At 39.0% G+C, this 14,934-nt stretch overlaps 1 protein-coding gene across 1 annotated transcript; it reads right to left on the bottom strand.

Moving 5' to 3' along the window:
- Nucleotides 1-5,924: 5,924 nt before the first annotated feature.
- Nucleotides 5,925-10,628, bottom strand: LOC4346609 (dehydrogenase FPY6). Its single transcript, XM_015755159.3, has 12 exons — nucleotides 10,471-10,628; nucleotides 10,258-10,398; nucleotides 9,422-9,470; nucleotides 9,250-9,267; nucleotides 9,040-9,155; nucleotides 8,848-8,961; nucleotides 8,030-8,080; nucleotides 7,296-7,384; nucleotides 7,159-7,219; nucleotides 6,950-7,027; nucleotides 6,689-6,796; nucleotides 5,925-6,298 (listed from the first exon to the last, which is right to left on the bottom strand). The coding sequence occupies exons 1-12, from the start codon at nucleotides 10,597-10,599 to the stop codon at nucleotides 6,173-6,175; spliced, it is 1,080 nt and encodes a 359-aa protein (XP_015610645.1). The 5' UTR covers nucleotides 10,600-10,628; the 3' UTR covers nucleotides 5,925-6,172.
- Nucleotides 10,629-14,934: the final 4,306 nt, after the last annotated feature.

Genomic DNA, 14,934 nt, shown 5'->3' with positions numbered 1-14,934 from the left:
ATGGCAAGGGCAGCTTGCTATTCAGGGTCAGACTGTAACTAACATTTTACTGTTACTACAAACACCTTGCCAACTTGCCAACTAGCTATATTCAAACTAAAAGAAAAGCAACAGTGATAAGGAAATTTACCTCACTAGGCTCTTTATACAACACAGCATATGAATACTAGTTTTGCATATATAATTTTTATATGGGGAAATATATAGTGGGAGATCTCCTACCATCATGGTATATTAAATTAAAGGTTTAACGTACATATTTGCTCAGCAGTACTTTTCAGTTTTGACAAGGTAGTAGAGATGGAACGAGTACAAGCAAGGTCCTCAAGAAAGCATGATCTATTCAAATATTTTCCAAACACAACAAATGGTTTGAACACCTTTCTTACAATTATGCGAAATTTTCCAAATGTAGAGTGCATACAAATTAAAACATAAGGAAACTCTGATTAATTAAAAGCAACTATGTAATTCATTGTCTAACAATTAATGATAACCATCATAAACATTGTTTCTAACTCTATTTTATGAATTTCACGAACAATGCTCACTATACTTTAGTACTTGTGCTCACCACAGTCATGGCCGATAGATTTTAATACAACAGGCATATATAGGGACGTATGATGGCAACGGTGCAATTGTTGTGGGAACCATAGCTTGGGGGTATGGGTGTATGGCCAAGTGTGCACAGAGCGGAAGCTTGAGGAGAGGAGGAAAGGGGGTATGATTGTCATTTAGTGGGGTAAAAGTGCAAAATAGGACACATGATCATCAAATCATCACTAAACTTGATGGCAAAACTAACAAGGCCAAAAAAATATATAAAACTTGGTGGGATTTAACACGATAGATGCCACCAAACCAAGGCTGTATATTAAGATATTATTAACGATGAAATTTGGCAATTTCGTTAGTCAAAACCGGGTCAAAGAAGATCTTCACGCCATGATATTAGGGGATTGATTGATGGATTTTGTTCAAGATTTGGCTAAGTTTGTGGGATAAGGAAAGTGTGTCATAATAATAAAGTCCTGGGCCGATGGAGTCGTGTTAGAATCAGACTCAGATATATTTTGGTAATGTTTTGTTGATACAAGTTGTATAAAAGTCCGAGTCTATAATAGTTTCCTTAAATTATAGATAGAGTTTTAGTTTGATCTGATCATAATAGAGTCAGACTTAGTTTTACCTATGGATATAAATATGTACACCCATGGTGTTTGTAAAACAAATAAGAGTTCAATAATACAATTTTCAACATATCGCCACCCTAGTTTATCTCGGCGAGTTCTTATTTTCGAGTTAGGCTGCGTCGATTGTGTTCGTTCTCCGACGATGAGGTGAGTTCTGTCTTTATCACTTGCACCAATGGGGTTAAGGCTTCCTCGGTTGGGCCCGATACTTTATCCTAGCCAGTGCAAGCGTTATTTATCATATATATTATTTAATATAAGTTAACAGCATTGTTTATTCTTATCAACCGATGCACTTTGATTAGGCCGATACTGGTTAAACAAGTTTGTTATCTTAGATTGATTGGTGTATCCACTACCCTAAATAACAATTATCGACTCGATTAGATCTATCAAATTTAATTTTAACTTGGTCTACATTAGTTAGGTTTGATCTACTAAGTTAAAATTGTAAGAACTAACTTGCTCTATAATTGCCGATAGGGGTTGGGTACCTTATATAACTGTTCTTAGTTTAAGATTGCATTGGAGTTTCAGCAGATCTTACCTAATATAACAATTCTTAGTGTAAGATTGCATGTTTGTCTTTACTTGTTCCATTATATCTATTAACTTATTTAATTGTATTATACATTTAAATCTATTAAGCTTGTTATCGGTTTTGCACTGCCTCGGTTGGGTCTGATCTGCTAAGAACATGATTTGTTTAATAGATTTGATTAAATTTGATATTTTTAAATAGGGTTGTAACGGAGCTATAGCCGATACATTATTTACCTATAACTTAAGTAACTTTTTTGAAAGGGAATATCACCAGGTTAAGCCCAGTAGTGTAATTTTTATAAAGAATAGAGAGTTATTTACAAAGGAAAAAACAAGAACTCAATACAAAATTACAAGCTTTGTAACCAATCAACTTAAGTAACTTTATCGGCTATTGTTTAAATCATATAATTATTAATTTATCTGATCTTTGTTACCAACAGCTGATATTGTCTCGGTTAGGTCCGATCTATTGTGGTCGCTTGTACTAGAGATAGATTGAGTTAACAAATGCATGATATTTTACCTTTCAGCCGATCATTGTTATCTTGGTTTTGTTCATATTATCTTGTACATCAACTAGTCATTTAGATCGTATAATTGTACAATCATTGACTTTATTATTATCAATCCTATGCTGCATCGATTTGGTTCGACCTATCAAGATTGATTTTATTAAAGGAAGTTTATGCTACATCGATTTGGTTCGACGATTGATTTTACTAAAGGAAGTTTATTTACAATTATATTCAATATAAATCTTGTCAATGCATAGTATACATTATACTCTTTTTGGGTATAGCCAATTCTTTAGGCATCGGCTGAACGGTACGATTTTTAATCGGCTTTTTAGTCGTTTGGCCATCGTCATCTACATTTGCCTTGATTATCTTGTTGGTTGTAGGATGAAACCAACTAGCACACACAGAACCCGAATTTTAGGACCTACAGTGGAGTAAAGCAAATATTCTAGGTGGTACATCCTAAGACCCAGAGCTGCTACCATGGAACCGAGCCATGCAGCCACGCAGGTATCTCTAAAGGATTTTGTCCATATAAGGGCCTATTTGATGTAGCTCTAACTTCTAGATTCACCTCAAATCAAGCTGGAGCCTAACCAAACGGTCCAGCTCCAAAAAAAAAAATGGAGCGGAGCAAGCCAGATGCTGCACAAAAATGAACTAGCGGTGTGGAGCGGCATTCCGATCGCTCCACAACTCTAACTCCAATAGGATTTCAGAAATAGCCCCACACTTGAACCAAAATTGCTCGCAAATGCCATCCAACTACCCCCTCCATCCCTCCGCCTCCCCACTCCCTGTATCCCTTCGCCTCGTCACTGTCTCATGCGTAAGTGAAGAGGAGTGCGTGGTTCCAGTTAAAAAGCACGAGGGGAGGCGGCGCACTGGAGACGGCGGTGCACCGGCGGTGACAGCGCATCGGTGGAGGTGGCGAGCAGGTTCCCCCTCCTGTCTCTTCTCTCTCCTATCCTTCTTGATGGAAGTGACCCTTGCTGCAGACGCGGGGGGAGGTGCACGGCAGTGGAGGCGCGAGGAATTTAGGCCCCACCACCCCCCAGTCCCATACGATATCCCCTCCTCAAACTCTATAAGTCCCCCCCAACTCTTGGCTTGAAATGTGCATGATCCCTGTGGGATGAATTATTTTTTTAGAGTTGATTACTTTGGTATTATGCAATGAACAAGAGTGAAATTACTAGATCTGTGATGTACCATGCGAAGTACTAATACCAATGTATCTGCACACAATGTAAAAGCATGTTTCTTTAGGATTTGTATGCACCATGGATTATTTCTGATTGATTCATGCATATACTTGTATTCAGAGAAAAAGACGGTCATTTCAGTGTTCTTTCGTATATAATTTGGCCAAAAATTATATAGGTATATATTTATATGTAGTATGCATCTGTATGGGTCTATTGGGTATACGTATAAGTCAGCCTGACTAATCAAGTCTACTCTAAGTTGCCTTTAATAGACCATGTGAAATTACATTAGTGCACTCTGAACCTTTATCTGAATTTTGTAAACTATGGTGTGAGTGGATGGCAGGCATGGCTCAAAATGTGCCATCGAAGGGTGTTAAAATACCCATTGATTCTTCTTATTGGAATGACTACAACACTAGAGTTGTGTGTGACATTTTTGCTGATCAAGTAGCTACAGGTAATCGTCCAAATACTCATTTATCCAATTCTGGGTTATGATGAAGTCATTGAGCGATTTGCCTCAAGGATAGGGCTGAGATACACTAGGCTTCAAATTAAGGACAAATAGGATAAATTTAGGATCGAGTACAATTGTTGAAAAAAATTGAAATCTCAAACAGGTTTGGGATTGGATGATGCAAGGAAAGCAGTCACAACTATTGCTGCACGTTGGAAACAACTAAAATCAGTAAGTTTTTATTCATATGGTGTTAAATTAAACAAATGCAAACCAAAAGAAGTGTTCTAACTTATTTTATAATGTTATGTCATGTAGGACATAGCAGGTTGTACCAAATTTATGAAGGTCGGCTTGCAAAATGAGGAGTTACTTGAGAAGATGTTTGAAGACATTCACAATACCGATGCTAATCATTGATCTTTAGGGCATGGAACCATATCAACAGCTACCAATAATCCTATCGATGTTGACTATCCAAATCGTCCTGGGTATTTCGTATCATACAAGGGACAAAGATACCATGTCTCGGAATTTCGAAGAGATTTAGCACCAAGTGGGGAGAAGGAAAAATTCAATTTCTTACACTTGAGTTTGCGCACTATCATTGAGAAATGCTTTGGTGTATGAAAGATAAAGTGACAAGTTCTCCACAAAATGCATAGCTTTCAAATGTGGAAACAAAAAATGGTTGTGGCAGCAACATTGGTATTGCATAATTTCATTTATAATGTGCCAGATAGATATTTTCATGTGTTTGAAAGGAATCCAGATTATGTGTCTATCATTCCATCTAGATTTAGGAGGCATGTCCTTTCTCAAGATGCATCAGATACATCCACCGAGAGTCAAAGTGATATATCTATAGATGCATTTCATGATGACCAGCCGGTCGTATTACACCTATACCATAGTATAATACATTTATGGCAATGCTACTAGTTATTATTCCTAAACATTTGTATTATTCATATATGTCATGAGACAACTTAAACTTTATCAATCTTTTAATTACCAATTATTTTAACTTAATTTTAACCTTCCATACGTATAATGTTCAAATCATTAAGGAAAAATAACGACTATTAATTCTACATCAAATAAACATAAAAACGACCAGGGTAGTATTGTCCACCTCTCTCTCCTATCCTCTCTTTCAGGATTTTTAAAGCATCAAACACTTTGAAAAGCACCTCAGCTCCTAAAAGAGATAGCTCCCATTGAAACTAAAGTTTGGAGCAAGGATCTTTTTTTAGAGAAGCTAGGATCTTTTTTTAGATAAGGGTATTTTTTACCCGGTCGGTCTCTATATCCAATCGGATATATACAGCCATTTTAATTTAGGAACTTAGTCTATCAAATAGGGAACTTAGCCTTCAAATAACCTAATCTGAAATTCGCTCCTATAGAAATTTGAACTCAAAACCTTGAGGTGCTACTCAGGTCACTGCAACCACTAGGCTACATGCCTTTTCACTAGAGCTAGAGTTCTATCAAACATGTTTTAATTCTATAAGTAAAGTCTCTTATATTTTTGAACGGAGATATATAACAATAATTAATAATAAACCACTATGTACGACTGCGACGAACAGAGCCACGCAAGTTTATCCATCTCGTGGATTGGGCTCATCAACTTCCGGGCTTACTAACCTTCACTGACCTCCCTCCGGCCCATGTGTACAAAACAAAGCTTACCGATATTGCCTTTTGCTAAACCAGGAGATTATTATTACGACCGGGGGCCATCAAGCTGGTAGCTCAAAGTCATCGTTTCGCTTATGCGCTAATTATATGATGGCTTATTAGCAACTAAAAAATAATTTATCAATAACACTTTCATGTAGGTGATATTAGCAGTTTAAAAGCGAATGTTGGAAAATAAACTATGTTGAAAAAATAAATCAAATTCAACTTCAAAATTAAGTTTTATTTCAAAATTTCAATGTGGCTTATAACCTGAAAGACTGATTTTCGCATGGGATGGCAACTTGACTGTGCAGAACAAGCCGAAGTGCATTGTTTCGGTGTGTAATAATCAATTTATCAATGGCAACAAGCCAACAAATATGTATGGAGTCAAAGAAAGTTGGTTCTCTGGAAACACTGCTATTTGCACGCTGTACTCTCAATGGTATGTATGAACTTGGAAAAAATGTTCCTTATTAGTAAAGCTACATAATTGGCGTACCAACTTGCTGAAGAATATATTTCCCTCTCTTTTTTTGAACAATTTTATGGATGTTAGAATTTCTTCACTTGGACCATGGTTCCTTGCTTCGCACTAGATTCAAGCATGGCTTCTAGAACGGCGACATCCCGTGCGCCTTCAACATAAGAACTGCGGGGTTCAGCCTTGTGATCCCCATCCTGCACGACCAAGCAGTAACAGCGAGTCAGCAGGAGTGCACCAAAATCCTATCATATTTTAATAATCGGATGGGATTCAAAGAAGATGCGCTGATTATTTAACATTTTGGTGGTTTTAATATAAATTGCATCTGAGAAAATGTTATAGATGTTCGACGGATGTACTGTAAAATTATTCAGGACTATTATATGTTTTAAGAAGCAAGTCACACAATGGCAACTCTCTGAAGCCTGGACTACGGATCTAAATGGAAGAACATCCCATGAGCAAGTTGACTATATGGTATCATAATATGTTCTCAAAGGAAATCCCAAGATATCTAAATCATTGTTCCATGATGCATCGAAGAAGAAATAAAAATTGAAATTTATCAGAATTAATAATAATACTTTGTTTGCCTGCACAATGTCATGAACAAAAGCCTTCAGTTCTTCATTCACGCCACAGAATGGATAAAATGTCGTCTGGCACTGCCCATTTTCATTGGTGAATAAAACCTGAAACGCATAAATGGTTCATACTTAAGATGTTCATTTGTGCTTCAGGAACACCTTTGCTTGAACAGATATAATTATTTTAAAAAAAAACCAATGCATTAATATTGCTTATAAGCAATAATAAATTGTTGACTTTAGAAAAGGAGGTTTTACCTGGTACCCATGCTTCCCACTAGCAATTCCACGTTCTATTTGCACTGTTCCTCTAGTTCCATCCACCCGCCATAATATCTATAAACATCAAAACAAGACCAAAAACTGAGAGGAGAAAAATATTATTTTGTTAACTTCATGCCGTAGAAATTGAAGATAATAGCATTATATGTTTGCAATAGAACTTTTCAAACAATATTTAAGTTAACCTTGGGTGTTCTCGAGTTGACTGCAAACACAAAGACCCCAGCGCATCCATTTTCTAGCTGGCTGCATCAACACATCAAAATTCTGTAAGATCTGAAAACTTTCCAATACAAAATCCACTTAGTATTAAGAAACTTACAAAAGAGAACATATGTTATCAGGTGGTGGTAAAGCCTTATCCACATGACGGGAGATAGACGATACAGTTGCTATTTCTGAACCAACCATCTGTTACAGAAGGGCTCATCATCTTAAAAAAGTATGGAACGAAAAACAGATGGGCACATTCATGATCTTAACCAGCGATTTACTAAAAAAAACAGCATTAAATGGCTGTAGCACTTTAGTTCTAACTATTCATATCTTGTTTCTGTGCTATCTTTCAACTGTTTCACCTAGTAATCATTCATGCATTGTTTTTTTTAAAAAAAAATCAAATAAAGTCACAGAAAACTGAGAAACTCAGTGCAGTCCAGATATCCCTGTTTTAAGCCTAAAACCATCTGTTCGAAAAACATTACAATTGATAGCTAGCACAGCCAGGATCCTAGATTTTAAATCTTTTGGCTGTAAGTAAACTAAAATGTCAACTTCATAAGTAGATGGCTTGGCAAGACACTTGTATGCATGAATTACTAGTCTTCACATGTCTAGATGGTGCACTTTACTAGCAAAATTTGAGCTAATTTAACCTATATTCGTAGAAACAGTTGTGTATTTCTAACATTATATTTCCTCTAATCCTATGTTGGTGTAGATTGTAGAGTGTCAAATCCTCAAAATATAATAATACTTATTAACTCCACAGTGTTGCAGACATTAATATAAGCCATAAGCTGGTCCATTAATCCCAATATAACATGATTAACATACCATTCTTAGTCCTGCTATGAAATGCACACCCATATCCAGTATAAAGCCACCCTGCAATGCCAAGTTATCAGAATAAGGAGAAACAGCACACATCTCAAGTCCGTTACATTCTAATCTTTGTAAAATAATAATAAAAAAGGCCAAGTCATTAATTTGCACTTTGCAGTGACTACTCATTTGCATAAATAAATAAAAAGAAGTTGACCGAAACGTAGTTGCCAAGGACAACTGTAAATGCTTGAAATTTGAATACTTCACAACTGCAAAAGCTGAATGACCTTATTGCAATCATTGGACATGAAATTGCAGTTTGAAGTGAAATTAAATATCCAAAAGTTGATATAACAAATGTATGCTAGAGCAATACCTCATGTGTTTGAATTATCTATCTAAAAAAAAAAACAAGGCAAACTTTTGGGAAGGTACAGAATATTTTAAAAAAATTGTTGACAAGAAATATAAATTGGTCAATTGACAATGATAAAGCACCAACCAACTGATTAAAATATTGAATTAATTTCCTTAGGATAAAAAAAACATTATTGACAAGATGCGCATAAGAACTAGAGTTTTGGTATGGAAATCCAAAAGATTAATATTTAGTAAACCTAGTAGCTAATTAGTACCCAAAGAACTATACATTACCCATATGTGCTATTTGGTAAGTTTAAACTTAAACCATTTGTAACTATTAGTATTTAGTAATAGAACTGAGCTGTAGCATCAAGTTTTGAAGCGAAGTGATGGGCATAGTATGAAAACATGCAGATAAAGCACGTAAGAGACAGGAAAACAGTAGCTCACTACTTGATTCTTACCACAAAATTTCTTCTCCAGGAGCTATTAAAGTATGGATTTGAACTATTCATTGACCCTTCAACAATAACTTGGATGTTCATCATATCACCAATATCACTCATCAACTTCCTTGACTGAAGATAAGAGTCTTGAGATTACCAATGTAATCTAGCAAGAAAAAAAAAACAAATTATAAGATTGAAAATGTGTACCTCCACAAATGCAGGTTCAAATCTGTAGTTTTCTGCCAGAGCCCAAATTGGTTTGTATGGGAATTGGTTTGGAAATGAATTGTAAACTGACAATGCTGTTTCTGCTTCCATTGTTGCTGAAGTTTTACGAGAAAGATGGTCACATATATATTGAGTGAATTTTTACTATTCTTGTACAAGATTCGGAAACAAACAAATTGAAGTACTTACATCCAGAAGCAGGTTTCTCTTCGAGCCACAAGACGAACATATTATGCAAACATGCGACAGCGAATTAGAAAATTTAAAGAAACAAAAACTTGTCTAAGAGAAGGAACTCCTATTTATTTTGTGTACAAGTCCTCTAGCCCAAATCAGAATGTCAAGATATATTTTGTTTTACCTTGTATCACATGCTTTCCTGCCTTGAGCATTTTTAAGGAGAGGTCAACCTGCATATTTCAAACAACTTGTGAGAAATTCCTGTGCATAGAGTAAATGTAATTTTCTAGAAGCATAATCATAGATGTCAAAATAGTTAAGACAACCTAACATTTGGTGAAACACTGAACTATGGGTTGTTAAAAGGAAAACAATCAGCGAAAATAAAATTGAAGTGCATGTACAAGTGACTATGTGAGGGTCATGAACATAATGCATGGCAACTCTTGTCTTATAATGGTGATCTGGAGTAAATGGCAAAGACATAAACTCAACAACAGTTTGACACAACGGCTAGTAACTCAAAGGCTACAAGGTTCAATTATTCGATTGAACCTGAAGACTTGGAACTCTTATAAAGACAGTCTCTTCTTTTTAGGTACATTTGTGTTATAAATATATTATACTTCTTTCTTCAGTCAAATTAGTGATATATACTAGTAGATCATGTTTCTTTCTTTTCAGTCCGAGCTCTTCTGAAGTAATTGGTAAACTGCTGAAAAGGGATATAGTACAGTAGCTGGAAACATAGCAAAGCTTGTGCACATTCTCTTTTCTTCCTTGGCATGCTAATAAGTGATAACTCAATCTCAATGTATGATCAATTGACCTTGCTTAACAGCTTGCATTCAGAACCAAAAGCAATACGGTTTCATCTGAAATCACCCATGAAAGAAAAGCTAGTCCATATGTAGGATCAAACTATGCATAGCTAACTCGTAATGTAGCTATGAAATGAAGGCAGCAAGCAAAGTGAATGTGAATCCATGGGGAATGAATTGTTGGAGGACCCCGGACCTGCACTTGGCCAGCAAGAACGACGGCGACGGCGGAGATGGAAGCGTCTCCCATAATCTCCTCCAGGCCCGCGTCGCCCCATCTGGGCTGGATCTCGGGCGCGAAGTCCCGGGCGAGCTCCGCGGCGGCCTCCGCGGATTCCTGCAACGGAATGGTGAGGTCCAGCGACCGACAGGAGAGCGGAGTTCGGTGGATGATCTGTGTGTGGCTGACCTTGGTGCGGCTCCAGATGGTCTTGAGGAGGACGAGGTGGGCGATCTCGCGGAGCCTTGGGATGTACTGGGTGCGCGCGAAGATGCCGGCGCCGACCACCGCGATCCGGGGAAGCCCGTCGCCCGCCATAGTTGGTTCTTGGCTTCCTTGCACAGCCCGAACCGAACAAACTGCAGCTGACACAGCTTTTAGATCTGATGAGACGAGGCTTCCTTGTTTTGCTTGCGTGGGCGCGGCTCGTCAAATCTCACACACACAAGTCCTCAGCCGATGCTCTGTGATTTTAGGATTTCCTTTTTCTTTTTTAATATGAAAAAAACTTTTTAATGGAATACTAAATTTTTCCTCACATTCGCAATAGCAATGGCGTCAGGAGAGGTGTATTATGCCACCCCTATTGTAGAGTAGTCTAACAGGGTTGCATAATGTATAGAATAAACTGGATCTACAAAATTTAAAGGTGAGATTCTCTTTTTAATTAAAATATGTTGAGAAACTTTGGGATTGACCCATGAAGGCCTAGCCCAAATATACTACTTATTTTGACCATCAGCAAACCTTTTATATTTGGGATTGCACTATGTAAAGAGAGGAGGGGTCTACTTATTTCTACACCTGATGAAAGGATTGGAATAAGAAAATGAGTCTCACCCCTAAACTTTGTGTCTCCACTTTTTCTTAGAATTATACAACCCCATTGAACTACTCTGTAGCAGCGGTTGTATAATTCTAACAAGGTAGAGGAAGGGTAAGAAACTCAAAAATCCACTTTGCATTTTGTAGATTGAATTACAAAAACGAATTCATTGCATCCTACTCGTTCCGTTTTTGTGGTTCTCAATAGATTCCGTCACCGCCGACTGGGAGTTGCCGGCTAATGCCAATTGTCGGAGTTCCACCACCGGCCACCGGTTGCGCCATGTTGTGCATCGCGTCGGCTACCAACGCCCTGCATGACCACAGCACGGCATCGTGCCGCGCTGACCACGGCTTGAACGACCGTCGTGCCGCGCACCGACCAAACGCGTCGTTCGCTACGACATGACACACGCCTACGCTGATGAACCCTAAGCTCCACGCGAGACACTTAAGGTTGTTGTTGGCCCGATCTTTCGGTGAGTTGTAGATAACTACGATTTGGGAGAAACGTTAACAACCCGACTACAACCATACTAGATGTTCTTGTGTTGCGTCTTAGCGATCGATACACCTCTCCGTGGGTTGTTGATCTTGCCGATGCAGATCAACCTTATTCCTGCAAGCAAATCGAAGAAACAAGCAAGAACAAGATAAAAACAATCTGAATTACAGATAGGAATTGAATACAAATGATAAGTTGGGGTTCCGAAGAACAAGTAGACAGACGGTCTAGCCGACACGCGCGCAAGTAACAATGGCTAAACTTTAATCTAACAAACCCGAGAAACCCTGAAGGGGTACCTAGCTATTTATAGAGATGGGAGGACGACCAAGGAGGCCCTAGGGTCGTGCTCCACCAGATTGGGGTGCACCCCACATGGGCTCCACTTGGCCCGGGGTCACAGATGAAGTTACATGCCCATAGACCTACTATTGGTGACACAACACTTTTTTCTTTGATTGTGGCCAATTGAGGTGGAATTTGGCAATAGGGCTAGATCCTTTGGAAAGAGAACTTCGAGAGCTTTTCATGAAGTACTCACGGACCGAAAACGGAGGTCGTATACAGATTCGGCAGCCGTTTGAAGTCAGCAGTGTAGTAGGTGACCGATTCGAATTTCAGCACTTGGAGGACTTGATGTTCATATCTTATATTCATATCTTCTTGTTCATCCATGATGTGAGCAACGGTTGTATCCGTAGTAGCCATGGTCACATCACGCGCCGACTGCACTTGGTATCAGCTGCACCTGCTAGGCGACGGCCTCACCTACATGGCTGCATCGGCCGCTAGAAAGCGCCGGCCACCGGCCAAGCCGCCTCGCCCGCACGCGACGCCGGTTGCGCCACTTGCACCGCGACGGCAATGTCGCCAAGCCACACCACCTGCACAACCACCGCACGCCCCTAGCCGAGCCGCGTTCACACACCGCCCATGCGCGTTGTTGGTATTTCTTAACGTCATTACTAGAAATATAATTCCCAGCAATGGCGCAGAAATACTTCTGGTATATTATGGTTACAGAGTACATCCGCAAGCGCACGGATATATCATTATAGCATTTCACCCGAGAGTATTCCAAGGGTATCGTATTTATTTTATCCTGTGGAAAGATCATGTAGAGAGAATTTGACTAATAGATTATATGTTACTTGTGATAATCATATTCTAAGCAGGGGTTAAGATAATCCAAGGTAGAGTGACACACAAGCATTAGCTTACTCATTCTCATAATATATTATTAAGCTAAGTGTACAGAAAAGAGAAAGATAATCTATTCCTATACTTCTAATATACATAGTATACATTCATTCTAGTTAACCGATATACTAGCTAATACCCTCTATCTGATGCCCTCCTGATACTTCGAGAAGCCACCCCTGACTACCGAGTTCCTTACGACAACCCGTCATGACCATACAACCGGGGCTAAATACGGAGGAATACCCTCCCTAGGGAATTAACTTAGGATTATATACAGACATGGAGGAATACCCATACTGAGCTGTCACCATCAGCGGCCCACCTCTCATCCGCAACATATAACCCCAAATAATGATATCCCGTAATCTAGACACCACGTCTAAACTATAAGATACTACTCTAATATCATCGTCATAACATAGAGTAATTACATAAGCAAACATTATACCCGCACCAAAGCATCTCCCAGATAAGCTAGCCATATATTCAGTATAACATGAACATAATGTAAAGTAAAGTAGGTACTCATATACTCAGAAAGTATTTCAATACCATAAATGTATATAGAAGAGTATTCTAATAAAAGTACAAAGCTTACAAAAGAGAAAAGGAAAGCTACTAGAGCCATACCCGAACTCTTCCGAAGGCTTCTGGACTCCTGATTTCTACTCTATTCCTATTCCACCAGCTAGATACTACTAAACTAAACTTGAGAGAAATGAGAAAACTCTTGCTAGAGGTGTGTGTGAAGTGAGAAGAGGAGCTCATTTTATAGCTGAACTATGACGGTTGTGACGGTTGGAATGGTTGGTAATACCCTCCAACTATCGTTTGGGCTTCATCTCCACCGTCCAACCAAAACCTGAATCCAACGGAGGCGAGGGAGGTTCAAGGGGCTTGCCCAACCAGCCCATCTTTCAGCTGGCGGCCTCCTCTGTTGCTCCTTTATGTAGACTTGCGAATTTTGGCCTAGTTTGACGTGTCAACTCTGAGTTCTTGGCCCATTCATACATAAGTCTGATTCTCGACATCGTTCGATTCACTTATCGTTTGAGTTGATGCCGATTCTCCTCCACTTTATTGTTATTCTCTGCAAAATGTTAGTAGACCTAATACTAGTGAAATATTATTATTTTAACATATTTATGCATTGCTAGCATCACTAGTTCTTCTCTATTTTAGTAATATTGATGGTCGAAACTGATTGATAACATATTTAACACGCGCCGCGCCCCTCATGGCCTCCGCACGCCGCCGGCGAGGCGCGCCCATGGCTGCCACGTCGCTCGCACGGCCACCGCGCCGCTGCTGCGCCGGCCGCACGGCCGCCGCGTCTCACCGGGCCGCGCCGCTTTGCACGGCAGTGGCACCGATCCGCTGAGCCGCCAGCATGGCCATCGCGCCTCCACCGCACTTCCTCGCGCTGCCTCGACACGCAGTGCAAACGCTGCTGTGCCGCCACGCCGCCGTGCCGCATGTAGGCCGCCGCGCGCAGCGAGCTCATCGTCGGCAGCCAACCACGCGTAATCAACGGGGAAAGGAAGGAAAGTGGAAGAATAAAAGAGGAAAGAAAAAAAAAAGGGGAAAGTAATTGGCGATTTTGCAGAAAGCCCTTAGATTTTCTGAAAATGTGCGCATATCTATAAGCATGGAGATTCCTTGCGCCTAGGACCCTAGAATTTCGGAAACTTCCATTTTTATCCCTTCACCGCATGGAAACTTAGTAAAGGGCCCCTGTACTTGCATATTTCGCCTATATTTCATATTTAAGCATTTTTATGTATTATAAAATTTGAATTTGAATTTAATGAACCATTAATTATTATTAATTGATATTTTGAATTTTTTTATTTTCAGTATTTATATAAATATATGCAACCTTTTTCCCCTTTATATGAATATTTGTATGCATTTATATGAGCTCTAGTATTTCTTTATTGAACAATTTGCATTTCGTAAGAATATAAATATTGGAAAATCATGAAATATTTGCATTCATATTTGCAACCATGTTACTAGCATTAACTTATGAATATTTTGTCACTTTGCAACAGAATGTCAGGAATCACGAACAAGGAGTTCGCAAAACTGGCCCTGCATGGCCAGAACTACCTGACCTG

The sequence above is a fragment of the Oryza sativa genome, chromosome 9, assembly GCF_034140825.1.
Source record: "Oryza sativa Japonica Group chromosome 9, ASM3414082v1".
Lineage (NCBI taxonomy): Eukaryota > Viridiplantae > Streptophyta > Magnoliopsida > Poales > Poaceae > Oryza > Oryza sativa.
This window is presented reverse-complemented; position numbering and strand designations above follow the sequence as displayed.

Coding starts and splice junctions, on each gene's coding strand:
- LOC4346609 (XM_015755159.3), bottom strand. CDS start 10,599: ATGGCGGGCGACGGGCTTCCCCGGATCGCGGTGGTCGGCGCCGGCATC. Junction 10,399..10,470: donor CCATCTGGAGCCGCACCAAG/GTCAGCCACACA, acceptor ATTCCGTTGCAG/GAATCCGCGGAGGCCGCCGC. Junction 7,220..7,295: donor GATAACATATGTTCTCTTTT/GTAAGTTTCTTA, acceptor GTGTTGATGCAG/CCAGCTAGAAAATGGATGCG.